The following is a 21348-nucleotide window of genomic DNA, read 5'->3' on the forward strand; positions in this document are numbered from 1 at the left end:
CTGCGTACGCACGCTTCCCGCCCTGCTTTGCGCCGGCTGTTCCGTGGCGGGAACTGAGGCGGCTGCAGGAACGGCGGCGACTGTTAAGTTCCCTGCGACCTGGTGTCTCGGAGCTTCCCGGGCCTGGGGTCCTCTGCTTGGGGAAAGGAGCTAACACTTCGTGACCGCCCTGTCCTTTCCAGAAACCCCACAAACGAGGCGGTGTCGTCCTCGCTGCGGAGACGAGTGGCTAGAAGGCCCAGGTTGTGCCCGGGTCCCCGCGCGGAGTGGAAGAGGACAGGTGGCCAGGCGGGAGATTGCCAGGTTTGCCTTCGCCTTCCTCTACTCCTGCTGCGCCCTTGATGGGTCTGTGATGTCTGTCACGTCCACCGTAGCGCTCTAGCCTCGCCACCTTCTCATCCCCGGTCTGCACCCCGTCTTGCACTTGCGGCGTGGCGCAGTGTCTGTTTCAGAGCCCTGCTTTGGGCTGCATTACTGTTTAGCAGCCCGTGGCAAGCATCGAGTACTTTTAGTAGTAACGTTAAAACCTTGACTGTTCACAGATATTAACAATATACTTTATTGAATGTTCGTCCACATGCCAAGCACGGACCTATGTGTTTGCACACGTATTCTTTTGTTTAACTCGGTTACCTTATGGAATAGGCTTTAGCGTCTTTTACAGAGGGAAATCGAGCATCTTAGGTGGTAATCCATTCACCAGGTATCATGGAGCGCCTGCCACTATTCTAGGCACTGGGGGGATACAGCAGTGAACAATATAGAATGGCCACTAATGCTGTGAACTTTCAGGCAAGCAGATGATGCTTTTCTATCCCTAACAACTGCCTTCCCCCTGCCTGCAAGAACGTTTACCTGAATGCGGTTGTCTCTGGGTGGGATTTCTTACGAATTTTTAATTCCTCATGCTTTTCTGTATATAATTTATTTTGTTTTTTGTTTAGAGTATACAGAGCAGAGCATAACACCAGTTCGTTTCAGTGACATTGTTTTGATTTCTGATAGTGAGCACATTATTAAAAAAGAAAAACAGCCGTTTCCATTTTAACAACAGAATACCCTGCCCCATTTAAAAAAAAAAAAGGCTTCTGAAGGCAGTCATTGGCTCTGCCAGTAAAATAGGTCCTTGAGCAGAGCTCTGTGCTCAAGAAAAGGAGTGGAGGTCCTCATTTGTGGTCCCAGCACCCCTGAATGCTGAGCTCATCCCAGGGCCTGGGCTCGCACCAAGCCCTTGACTGAAATGGAGGAGACTATAGAGGCCCATGTACAGTTTGACCATTAGTGACATATTATCAAAGAGTTTGGAGCTGTTAAGAAATGGTGTTTGGGTTCTGACATAAGATTTCTCTTGGTTCTATAACTCCCTCGCTGTATATAGAGTCTAAGCTCCTTAAGGACTTTGGCCTCTTATGTGTCCTTGTAGCCCTCTGTACAATGCATTCAGAGGGTCCTAGGTCATGGGGTGATGTCCTTCATTTAGTATGCAATGATTGAATGTCTTTGCATAACTTTAAGCGTGCTTTCAGGAAGTACTTCCTCCTAATGATTTCAAAGTAGCTTTTCCTTTTCTGTCTTCTGTGAGTCAGGGTGAAGTAACCATGCAGGCATTTCTAAAAGGTGCATCTGTCAGTACTAAACCAGCACTCACCAAGGATCGAGGAGTTGCTGCCACCGCAGGAAGCAGTGGAGAGAACAAGAAAGCCAAACCTGTTCCATGGGTGGAAAAATAGTAAGTACGCTTCTGTTTTTTTAAAATAATTAACAAATAACCTCTCTAACCAGTTTTGAAAGAGTCCCTGGGTGGCACAAACTAGTAGCCAAAAGGTTGGCAGTTTAAACCAGGGCTTTGGTTTATTCAAACCCCTGCTGAGTATTTGCATTTCCACCCCAGATACACTGCATCGGAATCTACATTTTAACAAGATCCCTGATGATTCTTATGTGTGATAAATTAAGCATATTATGTATAATAACCACTGCTGTACTAGTGTTCTCAGAATTGGTCTCTAAGCAGCAGCATTAGCATCACCTGGGAACTTGTTAGAAATGCGTATTCTCAGCCCTGGTTCGGATCCACACAGAGGCACCTTGGGAGACCTTGTGGTCTGGCAATCTGCTTTCGAAAGTTCACATCCTTGAAAACCCTGTGGAGCAGTTCTGCTCTGGACACACAGGGTTGCCATGAGTCAGAATTGATGCATAGCATTTAACAGCAACAACTCGTTTTGATCACTTGTTTTACTTAAGGGGGGGTGAATTGCTTTGCTTACATGTTGTCCTTAAAAATCACCACTTGTTTAAGTCATGGAGATTTAGAACTGAAAGATGCCTTAGAATGATCTTGTTTAATTCCCTTATCCTGTGGATGGACCAAGGTTTCTCTACACTAAGCACATTTTTAGGGGCTGGGATACAGCTGTGAAGAAAACAAAGTTTCTATAAGCTCTTGTTCAGAAGTTTACTTACGTCCAAATAACCTGTTTCCCATTTCATTACTAATAGGTGAAAATTGTTGGGGTTTTGTGTGTTTATACCTTTTTGTCAAAAACAACACTCGAAGTGCCTCATAAGTTGTCAATCAACTAAGAAATATTACGATAAAAAGCTTTTGCCATCGAGTTGATTTCGACTCACAGTGATCCTATAGGACAGAGTAGAACTGCCCCTTAGGGTTTTCAAGACTATAATTTTTACAGAAGCAGACTGTCACATCTTTCTCCCATGGCACATCTAGTGGGTTTTAACCACTCAGTTAGCAGTGGAGAGCTTAACCACTGCAAGCACTGAATGTGCCCTTATTTACTGAGGGTTTGCAGATGACTTATAGGCCACGTAAAACCCTCATAAGTTTTGTTTTCCCCCAACAATGCTTTTAAAAAAAAAATGGGAAATTTCACATAAAAATCTAGTTTATATCATGGAAGCTCCATAGACACATCCAAACTCCCTGAAGGACCAAATTAATGGGCTGAGGGCTGTGGGGAACATCCAGCTCAATTGGCATAACATAGTTTATAAAGAAAATGCTGTACATTCTACTTCAGTGAGTAGTATCTGGGGTCTTAAAAGCTTCTGAGCAGCCATCTAAGATACTCCACTGGTCTCACCCCGTCTGGAGCAAAGGGGAATGAAGAAAACCAAAGACACAAGAGAGAGATTAGTCCGGAGGATTAATGGACCACAACCACCACAGCCTCCACCAGACTGAGGCTAGCACAAGTAGATGGTACCTGGCTACCACCACTGACTGCTCTGACAGGGATGACAATAGAGGGTCCCGGACAGAGCTAGAGAAAATATAGAACAGAATTCTAACAAAAAGAAAAAAAAACAACAAAACCAGATTTACTGGCCTGAGAGAGACTGGAGAAACCCCAAAAGTGTGGCCCTGAGACACTCTTATAGTTCATTACTGAACTCACTTCTGTGGATCACCCTTCAGCCAACAATTAGACAGGCCCATAAAACAAAATGAGACTAAATGGGCACACCAGTCCAAGGGCAAGGACTAGAAGGCAGGAGAGGACAGGGGAACCCAAGGTCGAGAAGGGAAGAGTGTTGACATGTCATGGGGTTGGCAACCAGTGTCAAAAAACAATATTCATAAAACCAAAACCCGTAGCCGTTGAGTCGATTCCGACTCATAGCGACCCTATAAGACAAAGTAGAACTGCCTGACAGAGTTTCCAAGGAGCGCCTGGTGGATTCAAACTGCCGACCTTTTGGTTAGCAGCACGAGCACTATGCATATTTAATAAGAAACTAGTTTGCTCTGTAAACCTTCATCTAAAGTACAATAAGAAAATTTTTTTAAAAATCGATGTCTTAGTTATCTAGTGCTGCTACAACAGAAATATCACAAGTGGGTGGTTTTCACAAAGAGAAGTTTATTTTCTCACAGTCTAGTAGGCCACAGGTCCACATTTAGGTGTCAGCTCCAGGGGATGGTGCTCTGTGTCTGTTGGCTCTGGAGGGACATCCTGGCCATCAATCTTCCCTTGGTCTAGGAGCTTCTCCGCACAGGAACCTCAGGTCCAAAGGACATGCTCTGCTTCTGGTACTGCTTCCTTGGTGATATAAGATCCCTCTGTCTCTCTGCTGGCTTCTCTCTTTTATTTTATCTCAAAAGATAGTGGCTTAAGACACTGTGAAATCTTGTAGATCTCATCAGTATAACTGCCACTAATCCATCTTCTTACGTCATAGTGATGGGATTTACAACACATAGGAAAATCACATCAGATGACAAAATGGTAGACAGTCGTACAATACTGGGAATCATGACCTAGCCAAGTTGACAGATATTTTGGGGGGACGCAGTTCAATCCATGACATTCTAGTTTTTCTGCCTCTAAGACTGGGCAACCAAAAAGCCAAGCCTGTTGCCATCGAGTCAATTCCTACTCATAGCAACCCCATAGGACAGATAGAGCTGCTCCATAGGGTTTCCAGGGAGCAGGTAGTGGATTCGAACTGTGAACCTTTCGGTTAGCAGCAGAACTCTTAACCATTGTGCCACCAGTGCCATAGTCCCCACTGTTTTCTCTTGTCTCTCCTTCTCAGTATCTGCCTTGGCCCAGCAGTTATTTGAATATGAAACACTGGTTTATATAGTATTAGTGGTTTCCCTATAAAACATCATCTGACATATAATTCCTGCCTAGTATTGACCTGATTAATTAGAAAAAAAAAACAAATTTATCTTTTTTTAGTATTGACCTGATTAATTAGAAAAGACTTGATCAAAGAAAAGCTTTTGATTAGTTAACTGAGTACAATGCCCAGTCTTAGGGTTGGGAGTGTAACTGTTCTAGCTTCTCTTAAAATCACTAGTTAATGATGTGAGACTAAAATTATATAATTTTACTGTACTTCATGTTTGTTAAACTTGTTAGTCCTCATTGAAGTGAACAGATCTCCAGTGTTTTCTGTGCAGTAAGGTGCTGGAAGATACTGGTATTAGCAACGTTAGCGCTTCTTACCCTGAGGTTGGAAACCCTGGTTGTGTAGTGGTTAAGAGCTACAGCTGCTAACCAGAAGGTCGGCAGCTGGAATCCACCAGGTGCTCTTTGGACACCCTATGGGGCAGTTCTACTCTGTCCTATAGGGTCACTATGAGTGGGGATCCATTCTGACGGCAATGGGTTTGGTTTTTTAGTTTGGTATCTTGGGGTTACTAAATAGTGTACTTCCTTCTAAGCTCAGCTTCATGGTCTTGTCAAAGTGTAATATTTTCTAGTCAAATATTCACTTTAACTTGTAACCAGTTGGCTTTTGTGATGTAGCAAAACAAAGCCTTTTGCATAATTTTTGTAAACATAGCATGTAAAAATGCAGATGGGAAGTGAAAAATATTTCACTCCTTCAGTTTGTATTTGCTTAAGATAAATACAAAAGGGGTTTCTAACTACTCACAATTATGAACAAATTTCTCTTCTCCTTACTGAAATAAGAATTGTCATTGATAATTTTAGCAGAAGCAACACCTAAGACTTTTCTGTGACTATGGCAATATACTAAATACCCTATTTTTCTTTTTTTCCAGTCGCCCAAAACGTGTGGATGAAGTTGCTTTCCAAGAAGAGGTGGTGGCGGTGCTGAAAAAGTCTTTAGAAGGAGCCGATGTGAGTAGAAAATTGTGTTTAATGTCACTGGGAGCTTAGGACTTAATTTATTAACCTTTTTCTTTCTTTATAATAGCTCCCTCCCATTAATGTCATGCTGAATATAGTAGGCCCTTGGTAACCATCGGGACAATGGATAATTAGTCCAACAAATACTTATTGAGCATCTCCTACCTACTCCTAAGTGGCATTGTTATATAGTACTCACCAACCAACCAACCAGTTACCATCGAGTTGATTCTGACTCATGGCAACCCCATGTGTTGCAGAGTGTAACTGCACTCCGTAGGGTTTTCTTGGTTGTGACGTTGAAACAGATCTCTAGGGTTTTTTTCCAAGGCGCCTCTGGGTGTATTCTGTCAACCTTTAAGGTAAAATGGCCCTAACTTTAGGATTTGGGTTGAACCACAATGTAAGAAAGCATTGAGTGTTTAATTCTGCTTACAGCACTGTGTCTCCTGCTGTGGGGTAAAATGTCCTTGAGTAACTTGCATTTTAGATTATTCACAGACAAGATAATCCCATATGAAGAATTAGCAATTTAAAATTGCATTTGATGAAGTGCCCAGAGTGGTTTTTGTGAAGGGAGGGGAGAAGTTGCAAATGAAAGTAGGATGTAACTTTTGCTTCCTTCCTTTTAAGCCTGGCTGCTTTTAGTTAGACATTTTTTTGGCTTTGGTGGCCATCCATGCTCTTCCTGGAATTAACACTCGTCTACAGTACACATTTTTTATGTTATAAAACTATTTAAAATCATTTTCTTTACTACTGTTTGTTTTGATTTAAGGCAAACAGCTTTTTACTTTTTAAGTTTTAGTAGTATGCAATTTTAATTGCAGAGTTGTATTTTCACAGATGGCAAGAGAAGATTTAATTACTAGCATTTTCGACTGTAGGCAAATGTAGTGGGATTATGATCCAGTCCTTGACTTTATGCCATATAACTCCTAAGGCTGAATTGAGAACGTTCATCTTTAACCTCTTGCTGAATACTTTGTATTTTCAAACAAAGTTTTATAAAACTTAAAGATGAGTTTCTTACTTTCTTTCTTTTTAAACTCTGAAGAGCAAAGGAAAATAATTCTTTCCTTCATTTTCTTGGAAGGATTTTAAAAGTACGGGTAGTCCCTGACTTATGACAGGTTCTATTCTGACAACCTAAAACCTAAGTCGAATACCTCTTTTTTTCTTTTTCATTTTTATTATTGTTGCCTTTTATTATCAGTATCTTTATAAATCCAATCCTTGAACATCTGAGAGTGATAACATCAGCAGACTCTGTGCTGTGATGTTGTATGTAGTACCTATTACTTATGATGTACCAAAAAATGGTTGTAAGTGCTGTTTGTTGTAACTCGAATACATCACAAGTTGTGGAACTAATAATAAGAGGATTTTTTTTTTTCAGAAATGACTTTAAGAGCTGATACTTAACCGACAGTTCTGGAATACCATCGTGTATCAATCAATTATATAATGCAAGGTTGAAAAATTTTCTCGTGCTTTAAAGAATGTGTTCAAAACATTGTTTATGGCAGTTACCTGGACAAGTCATTACAAATATCCAGGCATGCACAGATCGCAATAATAGTTGTAAACCTGATAACTAAGAGGCCTGGCAGCTCTGTTTTTTGTTATCAAGTAGTGCATCTCATAGTTTGTATCTCAAGCTCTGTATTAGCAATGTAACAGTAATAGCGTTTTGATTGACATATTTGTCTATATGTTGGCTTATTTATCTGCAGTCAATTGAGTACCGCATTAGACACTGATAGTTCAGATATATACAGGACAAACAAGGGTTTTAGTCTTCTTAAGTTTGACATCTAGTGAAGTAGACAGGTAAATCAGTCATAAAGACATGCAGACTGCAGCAGGTGCAACAACGTCTGTGATGAGAGAATGGCAGGGAGAGCCACTGTAGCTTGGGTGAGCAGGGAAGACTCCTGACCTACAGTGCAGCAGGACTTGGCCAGGCAGAATGAAGGGGTCAGACCTCAAGTTGTGGGAACAGCATATGTGTAGGCCAGAGGCCTAGAAGGTGAAGGAGGTGGTGGGCCAGACCATGGAAGTCCTTATCATTCTGGTAAGCGGCTTGTTTGGGTTTTTTCCTATGTAGAGTGTGAAGCCAGTGAATAGTTCTAGGTAGCAAGCAGTGACAAGACGGGGGATGGTTAGACAAGAGTGGAAGCAGATAAATTACATTGTCTAGTTTCCTACATGCAATGATTTCCTGATGTGAAAGGGCATATTGAATGATACAGTTTTATAACATAGCTCATTAGAATTTAGTGCATTAATTTATTAATCTTCACCACAGATCAGTTCCCTGCTTAAGAGGAGCCAACCTAGCTAAATCCAAGGTATAAAAGAAGATAGCGAATTATTTCATCTTACCCTTCTCACCCCTGTCACTTCTCCCTGATTAAGGCAGGCGTCCCTCCGTGGTGCCTAAGCATCAGCTGGGACAGTGTCTGGAGCTTGATAGCTGCTTAGTTTACTTTTAATGTTTCTTTTCTTGGAAGGTGCCTGGTAATGCCTTTTTCACTACTCTTTTCTCAATATTGGCCAAATCCAATTATGCCAGTGGTCTTTGTCCCCTCTTGAAGCAGCTGACATCTTTATAAAATACAAACTCTCACCCAATCCTGAGCAAAGGTGGGGAATAAGGAACTGAGAGAAACCTGGGCCTCCCTTCACAAATAATAATAAATTTCTAATCCCAGTTTGGAAAGTTCTACCTAAGTGGATTAGGTAAGGAGCAATCATAAATGTTGATTCCATTTAAGAGATAAGAAAGGGATTTTGGGAAAAAGTGACAGTATTACGTGGTGGGGGAGGGAGCAGGATTTAGAACTGTTAAGAGCAAGATAACCAATTATATTAAGAAATCTGTTTAGGTATGTATGGAGCCCTAGTGGCGCAATGGTTAGGACCTTGGCTACTAACCAAAAGGTTGGCAGTTTGAATCCACCGGCTGCTCCTTGGAGACCCTATAGGGCAGTTCTGCTCTGTCCTATAGAGTATGAGTCAGAATCCACAACGGCTTTTCCTCTTTGAGGGAAGTCATTGATCTGTTCTGCAGACATTTTTAGTCATGATTTTCATCTGTTTGTGCCAGAATACAATTTATTAAAAATAAAATTTAACTTCTACAGCTTCCTAATCTCTTGTTTTATGGACCGCCTGGAACTGGAAAGACATCAACTATTTTGGCAGCAGCTAGGGAACTCTTTGGGTAAGTTGAAATCTTTCTTTTTTTTTTAAGAGTTGACACCAAAAATCTCTGGTACTGCATCTTTCCCCAAAGATTTGCATTTGACTTCACTCTAGGGTTGTTGGATTTGTCTTTTGTTCCTGAATATTTTATTAATCCAGTGAGGCCATTCCCCTTTCTCCCCTGCCTTCCCCCACCCCAAATAAATGACCTCGCCTACTTCTTTGTAACCCTCATTGTTGAGATGTTTTCTGAATTTGCTACATATACAGAGCCCTGTGATTTTTTCTTTTTTCTCCCTCCAGCCCCGCCCCAATCACTTCAACTTTTTTGTTCTGATTTTGGAGCCCAGAGGACCCAGCCTGTCTGCAGTCATGCTGATTGGTTTATTATCCTCTTAATGGTTGCCTGCATATCTGTGTGGTTGTTTGATCACCTCTGCTGTATCTGCTGCTGCAGACCCCACCACCACTCCTCCTCGAGCTGCCTCTGCTCTGGCCTTCCCAGGCCCCGGCTCAGGAGCGGCCTGCTTAGCCCCTTGTCCACACTTCCCTTGAATGCATCAGAACGGGTAGCAGTTGATGCAGGATGATTCCAGAACACCAGGAAATCTCTCTGCAAGCTCTCTTTTTAGATTCTTCCAGTCACTCTCTCAGCTTAGCCAATCATTCTAGAGAGCCCTTTACCTAGAGTTAAAAAACATATAGCAACTGGGGTTTGAAATCCATGAAACATATACCAAGAGAGCATGGCCATCTTGAATTTATCCAGAATTTTGGGGCATATGGCCCAAGGGTACATCTGAAATGCTATGTATGAAAATTCATCATTTCAGAGGTACCTGTGAAGCCACCAAATATGTAAGAATACTTAGTTCTGTCAAAATGTAAAAGAGGACAAAGCGGGAAGCTGCTGTGAGCCTAATATTTTATTTGACAGCAAATTTTGTTTCTCAAGAAAGTTATAAAAGTATTTTTTATTCTGTAACTCAATCAGATCCAGGCTGAACTAGCCTTAGCAATGTAAGCATCATGAAACTGTCTAGTAATTTATTATTATTTATTCTGGAGGAGGTGAGTTCAAAATAATGTAGCTTTTTTTATGTCCTGTATAAAATGTTTGTCCATATAGAACTGAAAGAAAATGGAAAATGTATATACACAGAGCTTTCTAAATATTTATGCCCATGGAAAGATGATTAGGATAGCATGTTAACTGGGGACAGTGAAGACAAAACTATAAATGTCAACTCTTTTATATATATATATATTTATTAAAAGTATATATATGTAGAAAAACAACTAGAGGAAAGTTTTCAAAAGTGTGGTTTAGCAGGGTGCACCAGTCATTTTTAATTTGCTTTTGATTTCTGACATTTTCCTACAGTGAGCATATGCTACTTTTAATAATGAAAAAAAAAAAAAACTTCATATTTTAACTCAGTAGTTTTCCCTATAGCAAGCTTAGTAATTTTCCATATAGCAAGCTACCTGGTGGAAATCAAAATGAGCTAGCTATATTGCAGATTATTTAAAATTGTGATATATTTTAACGTATTGCCTAACAATAGAGGAATGTTAAGTAAATTAAGTGAACAATGGCACACTGATAGCATGGAGCATCACACACCTGTTCAAATGGCGTTTACAGTGATTTTGATGACAGACAGGGTAAAGTGCTTACGGTGCAATGCTAAGTGGAAAACTGATGCAACATTTTATGCATTATATCATCTTTTTTTTTTTTTTTTATGAATAGGAAATCAAAGCCAAAAATGTTAACACAGTCACTTTGATCCACATTGTTACTAGGTGGATTTTAAACGATAGCAAAGTGTGCTAATGTTACAATGTAATTTAAGCCTGGGTGACTTGTACACTCTCTGACGTCTCACATCAGCTGCTTTCTGACATAGGCCTGAACTGTTCCGATCCAGAGTTCTTGAGTTAAATGCTTCTGATGAACGTGGAATACAAGTAGTTCGAGAGAAAGTGAAGAGTTTTGCTCAATTGACCGTGTCAGGAAGTCGCTCAGAGTAAGCAAGCTTATCTTCTCTGTGGCCTGTCATCATACTTGTTTTAAATAAGTTTTTCCAAATTTCCAACTTCGTTTTTGTGTTAGATTGTATTTTTATCTAAATTATTTAAGCCCAGGAATGACTTTTCTATTATACTAAGTTTGAAATTGCAGAGCTGTCAAAGTTTTTACTGATATTTTGTTCATGGAATATTTATTAATCATATTTGATAGTTTGGTGTTATGCTCATTATAAAAATCCTGATTTTTGCAATTGTGTTAGAAAAGAAAAAATTGCCTTTCTTTTCTCAGACAACTTAAGCTTTAGTATGTGTTTCACAGTTAGTGACCATATATATTCTTGTCCAAACTGGAACAGCTTTAGAGTTTAGAGATGTAATTAGTAAAAATAGAATTGCCTCAAGGTAAACAGTCAGATGGGTTCAAAACACTGACCTTCTGGTTAGCAGCTGTGCACTTAACCACTGCACCAACCAGGGTTCCTCATCATAGGCATAGAGGCTAGGATTTACAGCACATCACAAAATGGAGGATAATGTCATCAGATCACAAAATGGAGGATGACTGCATCACTACGAAACTACCAAACCACTGAAACATCATGGCCCAGCAAAGTTGACACATAACCTTAACCATCACAGGTTTCATACACCTTATATTTGTATAGTCCCACCCAATCATTGTGTGGGAGTCACAAAGACTATGGCCAGAAGGACCGTATTAAGTAATTCACTGCACTGCACTGGACATAGAAATTTTATTATCAGAACACACTGCAAGATTTGTAGAAAGTGACTAATTTTTGATACCTTCCTTGAATCAACAATGCACTCACAAAAGACCACGTCACGTATTGTATAATTCCATTTTTCTGAAATATCCAGAACAGGCAAATCTATAGAGACAGAGTAGCTTAGTGGTTGCCTTAGGGGGAGTTGGAGGAGAAGAGTGACTCCTAACAGACATCAGGTTTCTTTTTGGAGTCATGAAGATGTTCTAAAAAAATAGAATGGTGATGGTTGTACAACCCTGTGAGTATACTGAAAACATTGAATTGTGTGCTTTAAGTGGGTGAATTGTATGGTATGTGAATTATATCCCAATAAACCTGTTAACCAGAAACAATGTTCACATATTACCGTTCAACTCCTGCGTGTCTTTCTGTATCAGTGGGAAGCCGTGTCCTCCTTTTAAGATTGTGATTCTGGATGAAGCTGACTCCATGACCTCAGCCGCTCAGGCGGCTTTGAGGCGCACCATGGAGAAAGAATCTAAGACCACCCGCTTCTGCCTCATCTGTAACTACGTCAGCCGGTGTGTACACTGCCCTGAAGGTAGATGCTGGGCAACCTCATTTTGAGGACCCCAGTTAGACAGGCAACACATTTTTCTTCAAGGCAACATTTCTTTAATTTTTCCTCCATCAAATCTTGATTCATTTTTAATAAGAAGTTCTTTTGAGAAATTCTTTCTTTTGACCCTGACTGGCTTTTTCCAATCTTATCTTTTACAGAATAATTGAACCCCTAACCTCTAGATGTTCTAAATTCCGCTTCAAACCTCTGTCAGATAAAACTCAGCAGCAGCGATTACTAGACATTGCTGAGAAGGAAAATGTCAAAATTACCAACGAGGTAATGTTCATGTTATTACTAATTCCTTTGATGAATGCATACAAGGAAACCCTAAAAGACTCAAATGTGTTGCTTTCAGTCCTGATGCCACTTCTTCAGGCAAACTTAAGTCAACAGCAGTTGGAACGTCTAGAAATTAAAAATTCAGCCTTTCTGTTGCTATCGGGAGGGTCATTTAATGCTAGCTTGTTATCAATATCTCAAAGAATCAAAACTGAGGCAGATTTCATACACATAAAATGTAAATTCTGCAACGTCTCAGCATGACAAGATTTTCGTCTTCTAGCTAATATTCCACTTCAAGAATTAACTTGGTATGAAGTTTTGGCCCCTTGTTCATTGCTACGTAACAGACTTTAACTTTTTTTTTCCTTTGTGATTGAAAAAAGAGGCACATGGAATGTCTCATCTCTGTAAATTTCAGAGTAAGACATCTGTATCCTTCCCACTTGACTTGATCTCTCCGTAATTCTGCCAGTATCTCCTGTTTCCTCAAAAATAAACTTTATGCTTTTCCCCATTGACTCTAAAGCAGTGTTTTTTTTTTATTAAAATCAAAAAGCCTTACTTGGCTATCACAGGTTAAAAATAACTTTTTTCTCTCTCAAGGGAATAGCTTATCTTATTAACGTCTCAGAAGGAGACTTGAGAAAAGCCATTACATTTCTTCAAAGTGCTACTCGGTTAACAGCCGGGAAGGAGGTCACAGAGAAAGTGATCATGGACATTGCTGGGGTAAGAGCACTTAGATACTCTTTGTTTTTTGTGGTTTTTCATCCAACAGATAGGTACTGAATGCTTACTGCACTAGGTAAGTAAAATAAGGGCATAACCTGGGAGCAGCATAATCTTTTGGGACTGGGTAATACTAGAGCTGATGCTTTTCACTTTGCCAGGCGCGTTTACGTCACGTATAAACAAGGCATATCCAACATGTATAAACTCATTAGTGCTACACCCATCTTCGTATATGCTATCATTTTCAAGCTTGTTAGTTTTCATGCATGGTGAGACTGTTCTGAAGTTTTGTATATCTCATAGAACCAAGGTCATTTACTAACTACTGGACTAGAAACATAAATGTATTAGCAGATTTAGGTTGGAGATGGTGATTGTGTACTATTGAGTCATAGCACCCTTACAGGAACTAGAACTGCCTCGTAGGGTTTCCAAGGCTGTCATCTTTACAGATTACCAGGTCTTACTTAGAGAACAAGATTGAGAGTTCACTTTTGAATTGGCTGAATTTAGAAATAGCCAGTAGCATCCCAGATCACCTATCTGGAGCTCAAGCACGTGTATGAACATAAAGCATTTAACATAGGCAAGCTGAGGTCCAGTCAGAGAACAAAGTGTTTAAACAAGGTGTCTAGATCAAGAACTAAATGGAGTCATTCCTGTTTTCAATTACTTGGTACGGGAGTGGGGCGTATTTCACAAACTACCTGCCATCCAGAAACTAACAGCTTTAATGCCTTTTTTAGGTAATACCAGCTGAGACAATTGATGGAATATTTGCTGTATGTCAGAGTGGCTCCTTTGACAAGCTAGAAGCTGTGGTAAAGGTAAAGTCAGTTTACTATGGGGAAGGGATAAACAAGCAACATACCAATGTCAGCTTTTGTTATACAGGATTTGATAGATGAGGGTCACCCAGCAACTCAGCTTGTCAATCAGTTTCATGATGTGGTTGTAGAGAACCACCACCTCTCCGATAAACAGAAGTCTGTTATCACAGAAAAGCTTGCGGTAAGCAGGCACTTTGCCCTTATCTAACTACGCCTGAAGGAGGTTTACTTGCTAACATTTTTCCTGTCATTCCTTGTAGGAAGTAGATCAATGCTTAGCAGACGGTGCTGACGAACACCTGCAGCTCATCAGCCTCTGTGCTACTGTGATGCAGCAGTTAACCCAGAACTGTTCAACTGAACGTGGTTTAAATCCTTTGTAAACATGGGGTTCTGGCAAGAATAAAAAATGACCGAAGCAGCTTTAAAGTGAATATACAATTTATTTAACATTCAAACTTCATTAAGACATGTGCAATATGGCAATTTTACTGGGGGTTTAACCCTACCTAGGATATGATCACTTGCTGGGGCTTAGCAACAGGGTCCAGTTCACACTTAACACTAATTAAATACTTTATTGAATAAATACAATACCAAACAAAATGCATTCAAATGCTTTCTAAAAAAAAAAAGGAAAAAATCAGTCTTAAAGGCCTTTCTATTCAGGCTAATGACAAACACAATAAAGGCAGATATGCTAGTTTAACATAATTGGCTGATTTAATACAGCACTTATATCTTTTAGTCCACAAGTATATTATTAAATGATAGAGAACATCTAATACAACCATTTCTACAGAACTAGGAAATAAATTTCTAAGAAAGAAAGATTTTACAGACCCCATCTTTATACCCACCCCAACAGTCTAACTCTAAGGAGGATGAAGCCAGTGGCTTTCCTCACAAGAGCTCACGACTAATGTCGCTTTGCTATCAAAATCTGTTAATTCTGATCCGTTATGAGCATTGAGACAAGATTCAAATATTCCCAAAGAAAGAAGCACAATGCACGTTGTGATCGCCTATTCAGCAACAGCGAGCACAGCATTCAGAACTCTCTCATCCCAGGAATTAAATAAGGTCAGCCACATTCATGGGCATTTCCTCCACTGTAGTATTGTAGAAAGTCTCAATGTCACGAAGAATCCTCTTGTCTTCTTCAGTAACAAAGTTTATAGCCACACCTTTCCTCCCAAATCGACCCCCTCTGCCAATTCTGTGAGAGAAAAAAAAAGTCAACCATCAGAACGTTGTTTCTCCAGCACTGCATGAACTACTGCACATGACGATCCACTTGTTAACCAGCAGCTGCTGTTTACTTATCAAGGTTATAGTTCGTGCTTCTAATTGGAGCACTAGCTGCTAACCAAAAAGTATCTAGAGAAGAGAATCTTCCTTTGCAGTTAGTGCCAAAAGGATTCAAAGGCTGTCTGGCTGCAAAATGAGATTTTATCAGGTGTCTTGAGCATTGTTTTTTACAAAGCAGATGACAGTATTGTGTTTGGGGTAGTGAATTAAAGCCCATACCAAAGTGGGCCAGCAAAGAGCAGCTGTGATCCTGGGACAGATGTAAACACCAGGGACGAAACAAAAAGAACAGTTACATACTCCATTTCGACGCACTTCTGGAACTGTGAACTGTAAATGTAAATCCTACAAGGTTATCTATTCTCTAAAACCTTCAGTTTTTTCCAGTGGGAAAACACAAATATTTGGTATGGCAACCCAAACTTATCACTGCTTTTCTGCTCAGTTTGTCTCACACATTGTATGGATTACTCAAGTTACTCAAACATGTTTTTACCTCCAAACAGCTCTCTACCTTTCTGGTAGAAACCAGACAATGCAAAACCACCTAATAAAATGGCTAATATACAAAAAATGCCTTGACTGGAGCAACTTAAAATATCAAATAATCATGACAAAAGAAAAACAAATATATAAATACCGACTCGCTCTTTATTCAAACAGTGTGCTGTTTCGTTTATGACTCCGCGTCCTAAATTACGTCAACGCCGTTTCTGAGCGCCATCTCGCCATCAACTGCTGCTATCGACTCCTGTATTTTTTAAAAAGTCTTTTTTTACATCATATAACAAAGCACAATTCAATTTATTCAGGGATAAAGCCACTACAACTAAACCAGGGATCACTCAAACTGCTACCAGACGCCACCAAGAACATCCCAACTATAGAGGAATCAATGATCAAGAAAGCGCATGGACACGAGCAACATGACTAAAAAACACTCAAACGTAAGCTAGGACCAACATACTTAAAACCTGCTCTCTATAATTTCCAATTTGGGCAACACAACTGTTTTCCCACTGTGTCCTGACCAGTCTTCCCACTGAGTTCTGACCAACCTAGGTCTGCCCAAGTGCAACTTTTATCATGTGTCAAGTTACAAAGGTCATCCTTATAAATCAATTCCCTGATGTGACGTTACCTTTCAGAAAAATCGCAACAGTTTGTCAATTTATTTCATCATTATAACAATAGTCAAGATGCCATTTACTCACCTGTGAATGTAATTTTCACGATTGGTAGGTAGATCATAGTTTATAACCAAAGACACTTGTTGTACATCAATCCCACGAGCCTGAAAGACAACAGTGTATATTCAAATCCTAATTCGTAACAAAGTGGGACATCTAGGTACTGTAGGCCACAAAATAGTAGCGAACTATACTGAGTGGTATAGCCCACTGTGGAGTGTGGTCTTTTCTTTATTCTCCCAAATAGCCCGAAACGGTAAAGGTTATTAAAAAAAACCTTGCCCCCAAAATAACTTTTGGTAGGATAGATTAAAAGCAGCAAAAAATTCACTTACCAACAAGTCAGTAGTTATGAGAACACGGCTTGACCCTGATCGGAACTCCCTCATGATCACATCTCTCTCCTTCTGGTCCATGTCACCATGCTGCAAATTAACAAACCTTAATTCAAGAATTACCAGTTGAAATCAGTACTTAATTTCATCAGTATGTATGAGACCAAGCGTCCCTGGGCTGCTACAAGGGCTTAGCAGACAGGGATAGATAAGAAACAACTTTATTTTGAGCAGGGGGAACGACAACACAGCACTTAACAGCTATATTGTAGTCTAAATCCTGCTTTAAAGACATTTTAATTAGCGCCAAGTTAGGATGCCTCTTACCAGTGCAGACACCGTGAAGTCTCTAGCATGCATCTTCTCAGTGAGCCAGTCCACCTTGCGCCTTGTATTGAGAAAGATAACAGCCTGTGTAATCGTCAGTGTCTCATACAAGTCACAAAGTGTATCCAACTTCCATTCCTACAGAATTTCAAGTAGAAAATACAGTTTAATCATTTAGTTTCCAACTTTCTCAGTAAACATTCATTCTATTTCTAAAGGCTTTTATCGCACCCAATCTTAAGACAAAGGACACCGGACATTAAGAAAGAGGTCCACCCCAGTCTTTCCGATCTAGTGCAGTTACTTTTCTTCCTGTGTGTACTCTGCTAGCATTATTACAAAAACCAAGACACAGTCCTCGTTTCTGTAATTTTAGCACAGTGCTTATACAAGAAGGAAAAAATGGGCTAATTTTCTTTATGTTTAACCATTAAACACGTTACCTCTCTTTCAACGTTAATATAGAACTGTTTGATTCCTTCAAGGGTCAATTCTTCCTTCTTCACCAGAATTCGAATTGGATCCCTCATGAATTTTTTAGTTACTTCCAACACATCAGTTGGCATTGTGGCAGAAAGCAACACAACCTGAAAAAAAGGACAATGTTTACGTTGGCACACATTACAAGCTTTCACCATAACACTCAAGGAAAAATGTTTGAGACCAAGCATCTCCAATCTTACTATGTGACTGAGCTAGAGACAGTTATAGTTATACATCAGTTGCTTTAAGCAGGGGAAAGGACAATAAACACTTCAGTTATACTTTAACAGTACCTGCGTTCCACCAAATCTCCAGCTATAGGACAAGAGAGAAAAGGCTCACCTGAATACTTGTATTTAATTTTTGAAAAATCTCATAGATTTGATCCTTAAACCCTCGGCTCAACATTTCATCCGCTTCATCCAAAACAAACATTTTGATCCATTTTGGAGCTGTCAAAAACAATGTTATACTATCATTTCTGGATTCTCCTGGATACAATTTGACTTCCCTATTCAATTTATCAATAAACCAAAAACCAAACCCAGTGCCGTCGAGTTGATTCCGACGCATAGCAACCCTATAGGACAGGGTAAAACTGCCCTATAGAGTTTCCAAGCAGCACCTGGTGGATTCGAACTGCGACCCTTGGGTTAGCAGCCGCAGCACTTAACCACTCCGCCACCAGGGTTTCCAATTTATCAATAGCAAACTCCAATTATGCTCTAAGAAAAGGTCAATACTTACAAAGATACCGCCTGTTTAACATATCAAATACTCTCCCTGGAGTACCAACAACAATATGTGGTGCTTCAGCCTGCAGTTTTTGCATTTCATTCCGAACATTAGTTCCACCAATGCAGGCATGACAAGTTGCTCCCATATAGTCTCCAAGTGCCAGAATTACCTTTTGGATCTAAAAACCAGAAGCCTCAATTATTATCCTACTGAATTACAGGCTCTATCGAAAAACTTCCAAAACAAGGCCAAATATGTGGTCTGCAAACAGCTTTTACGCATGCACAGCACATTAACTACTTCCCAAGCTTAAAATGCAGACTTTACGAACTGCTTCAAGATAAAATTTCCTTAAAATGTCTCACGTTTGTACCTTGTCAAACTTGGGGTTCTGTCTCCCTTCAAGTATCAGCTAAGTGTACCAAAGATATTCCCTATTCTTCAATGTGTAGGAAAGTGTAAACAATGAAACAAGCTGTTAACACAACTAAGGAAAACTGTTAACGGTTTTTAAATTTCCCGTGGTGTATACTGTGGCTTGTGATCTTGACCTTAATAAAGCTTATTTTTATTTAGGAAGATTTACCTCAAGGCCAATACAATTGAGCTTTGAAAACAGCATACAAGAGATGCATCACAATCTACCAAGACAGTCGAATGTTAACATGACACTGCAGTTTTCATGTTGCACAACTGCATTCAAACTTAAAAACGGGCATTTATCTAGTGAACTCTGAAGAAATTTCTGGTTTCTCAGTACGTTGAGAAACAATCATCTGCATACCCAGTTCCTGTTTAACTACCTATAAAACTCCCTGCATGCATGGTCAGTTAAAAGGAAGGCTCTGATAGGACCAATTTACACTAAGTTAAATCCTTCAGTTGTGAAACCTGAAACCTATGCAACACGCAAGCAGTTTTTGAACTACACTATCAATACCTGTTGAGCCAGTTCTCTGGTGGGGGCCAATACTAGTGCTTGGGTCTCCTTGAACTCAATCTCCAACTGTTGCAGGATGGAAATAGCAAATGTGGCTGTCTTGCCAGTACCTGACTGAGCTTGAGCAATCACATCATACCCTAAAAAAAGTAGGATACATATTTACCGATCCCACATCAAACCGTCACTTCTAGTTCACACCATGTATTCCTTTTGGAACACGAATTATGCCCAAATAATTAAGTGATCAGCAATGAGTATTCTCTTCATTTCAGGTCAGTCCCGAAAGATGATTGCCATCATTTCACTTTAAGGAATACAAATAGGTGCTAGTCCCCCAGAGGTTATTTTATTTCCCTTTCACGGTCCAGGCCTGCAGCACAATGAATTCGTTTTCTAAGGCCAACGGGTTTTCTTTTACCTTTAATACAAGGAATAATAGCTCTCTGCTGAATAGCTGAAGGCTTCTCAAAACCATAAGCATAGATACCCCGCAGAAGAGACTCCTTTAAATTCATATCATCAAAGTTATCCACAATTTCATTCCAGTTGCTCTGTTTTAAAAAAAAAAAAAAACAGTAAATAGGAGCACCAGTCTCATCTGCCCAGAGTTTCAAAACCCACACACATTTCTTACCTCAATGACACCATCGGGGTCCATTCCCTCAGGGCCGCCATGTTCTCTGCCGACGAGAATTGTGCAGTTAGACACCATCCCTTTACCAAGCCACCTTCTTCTAACCCTTTCGGATAAAATAGAGCCCAGGCAGCGCGGTAGCTAAGCGCTCGGCTGCTAACCAAAAGGTCGGTAGTTTGAAACCACCAGGCGCTCCCTGGAAACCCTATGGGGCAGTTCTACTGTCCTAGAGGATCGCTATGACTCGGAACAAACCCGACGGCAACGGGTTAGGGTTTGGCACGTGTGCGTTTCCGCCCAGAGCCAATGAAGACCCGCGTGCGAGCACACATCGTCCTGTGCCCCTTCCCCGCGGGCTGAGGGCCGGGCGCCGGGAACGGCGGCCCCGTTCCCAGGCCCAGCGCCCGCCGCTCCCGTCTCGGCGGCGCCGCTTCTCGCGAGAGCTCCGGAGCTCCGCCCCCCGCACTGCGCAAGCCGGCCGATTGACGCGGCCCCGCCAGGCTCTGCCAACGGCTCGCCGGGACCCCCGTCCGCTCGGTCCCGCCGGCCCGGACCGCGACCACCCTCCCCCACCCCACCCCACCCCTGGGCCTCTATCCGCGCGTAAACCTCCGGGACCCCGCCACCCCGTACCGAACGCACACTGCGCCACCGCTAAATGCCTGCCGTGCTCCGCCTGGGACCGGCGGCGACCGCCAGCTCCTCGAGAAAAGACGCCCTTTAACCAGTCCTCTTAATACCCCTGCCCGGTCTCCCCGCAATCTGGGGCACTACCCACCATGGAAGTTTCTCGAACGGCACGAGGGTGCTGCTGTACCCCACAAGGAAACGCCAATGAATCCGGAGTGTCTTGCCTCCGTGCCACCTACTACCACCATCTCTGGCGCCACACGACCTTCACCACAAAATACTACCACCGAGAAAGCGCCATACCTGTTGTAGTCCGCGGAGCCACCAGACATGTCCAAAAACCCACTCAGCGCCCGACTGAAAAGACAGCGGGCCCGCGCCACCCGTTTTTTATATGCTCGCAGCCGGAACCCGTTTCCTGCGGAGGAATTTCCGCTTGCTCTTCGCTCGGCCCCCCCAGTTTTAACCCTGAGGTCGTTCCCTCACATAAAACCCGGTGCAAGTTGATGGGAAAATCTAAATGTGATAATTCCTCGATATTTCAGGAGCGCCGGAAGTCCCCGGAGCCCGGGGACCGGCTGGGACTCTTTGCTTTGCGGCGGAAGAATATTGCAGCAAGAGGCCGCCGAGAACCGCCTTCTCCGCCCGCCCTGCTCCTACGGGGTTTCCGCGTCCCT

General features: G+C 41.3%; 2 protein-coding genes and 4 non-coding genes across 7 annotated transcripts; 1 reads left to right on the top strand and 5 right to left on the bottom strand.

Moving 5' to 3' along the window:
- Window positions 1-3: 3 nt before the first annotated feature.
- Window positions 4-14509, top strand: RFC4 (replication factor C subunit 4). Its single transcript, XM_049880721.1, has 12 exons — window positions 4-82; window positions 183-303; window positions 1587-1729; window positions 5546-5624; window positions 8783-8862; window positions 10757-10876; window positions 12049-12192; window positions 12392-12512; window positions 13122-13247; window positions 13997-14077; window positions 14145-14261; window positions 14341-14509. Exons 3-12 carry the CDS (start codon window positions 1599-1601, stop codon window positions 14461-14463), a joined length of 1122 nt encoding a protein of 373 aa, XP_049736678.1. The 5' UTR covers window positions 4-82; window positions 183-303; window positions 1587-1598; the 3' UTR covers window positions 14464-14509.
- EIF4A2 (eukaryotic translation initiation factor 4A2) lies at window positions 14504-21081 on the bottom strand. Of its 2 annotated transcripts, XR_007516838.1 has the most exons (12): window positions 20975-21081; window positions 20042-20087; window positions 19826-19958; window positions 19405-19544; window positions 18474-18642; window positions 18069-18178; window positions 17687-17830; window positions 17244-17381; window positions 16917-17006; window positions 16606-16685; window positions 16032-16142; window positions 15210-15299 (listed from the first exon to the last, which is right to left on the bottom strand). XR_007516838.1 is itself a non-coding variant. In XM_049880702.1 (11 exons), exons 1-11 carry the CDS (start codon window positions 21001-21003, stop codon window positions 15155-15157), a joined length of 1224 nt encoding a protein of 407 aa, XP_049736659.1. In that variant the 5' UTR covers window positions 21004-21081; the 3' UTR covers window positions 14504-15154. The 2 variants fall into 2 exon arrangements, 1 of the variants encoding a protein (XP_049736659.1); XM_049880702.1 differs by lacking the exon at window positions 16032-16142 and having other exon boundaries at window positions 14504-15299.
- On the bottom strand, window positions 16744-16884 carry LOC126057959 (small nucleolar RNA SNORA4). Its single transcript, XR_007513029.1, has one exon. It is a non-coding gene; the product is annotated as a small nucleolar RNA SNORA4 (small nucleolar RNA).
- LOC126057849 (small nucleolar RNA SNORA63) lies at window positions 17070-17202 on the bottom strand. The gene has a single exon (XR_007512927.1). It is a non-coding gene; the product is annotated as a small nucleolar RNA SNORA63 (small nucleolar RNA).
- Window positions 17464-17641, bottom strand: LOC126058047 (small nucleolar RNA SNORA81). Its single transcript, XR_007513068.1, has one exon. It is a non-coding gene; the product is annotated as a small nucleolar RNA SNORA81 (small nucleolar RNA).
- Window positions 19646-19714, bottom strand: LOC126058054 (small nucleolar RNA SNORD2). Its single transcript, XR_007513071.1, has one exon. It is a non-coding gene; the product is annotated as a small nucleolar RNA SNORD2 (small nucleolar RNA).
- Window positions 21082-21348: the final 267 nt, after the last annotated feature.

This window comes from Elephas maximus, chromosome 1 (genome assembly GCF_024166365.1).
Source record: "Elephas maximus indicus isolate mEleMax1 chromosome 1, mEleMax1 primary haplotype, whole genome shotgun sequence".
NCBI classification, from domain to species: domain Eukaryota; kingdom Metazoa; phylum Chordata; class Mammalia; order Proboscidea; family Elephantidae; genus Elephas; species Elephas maximus.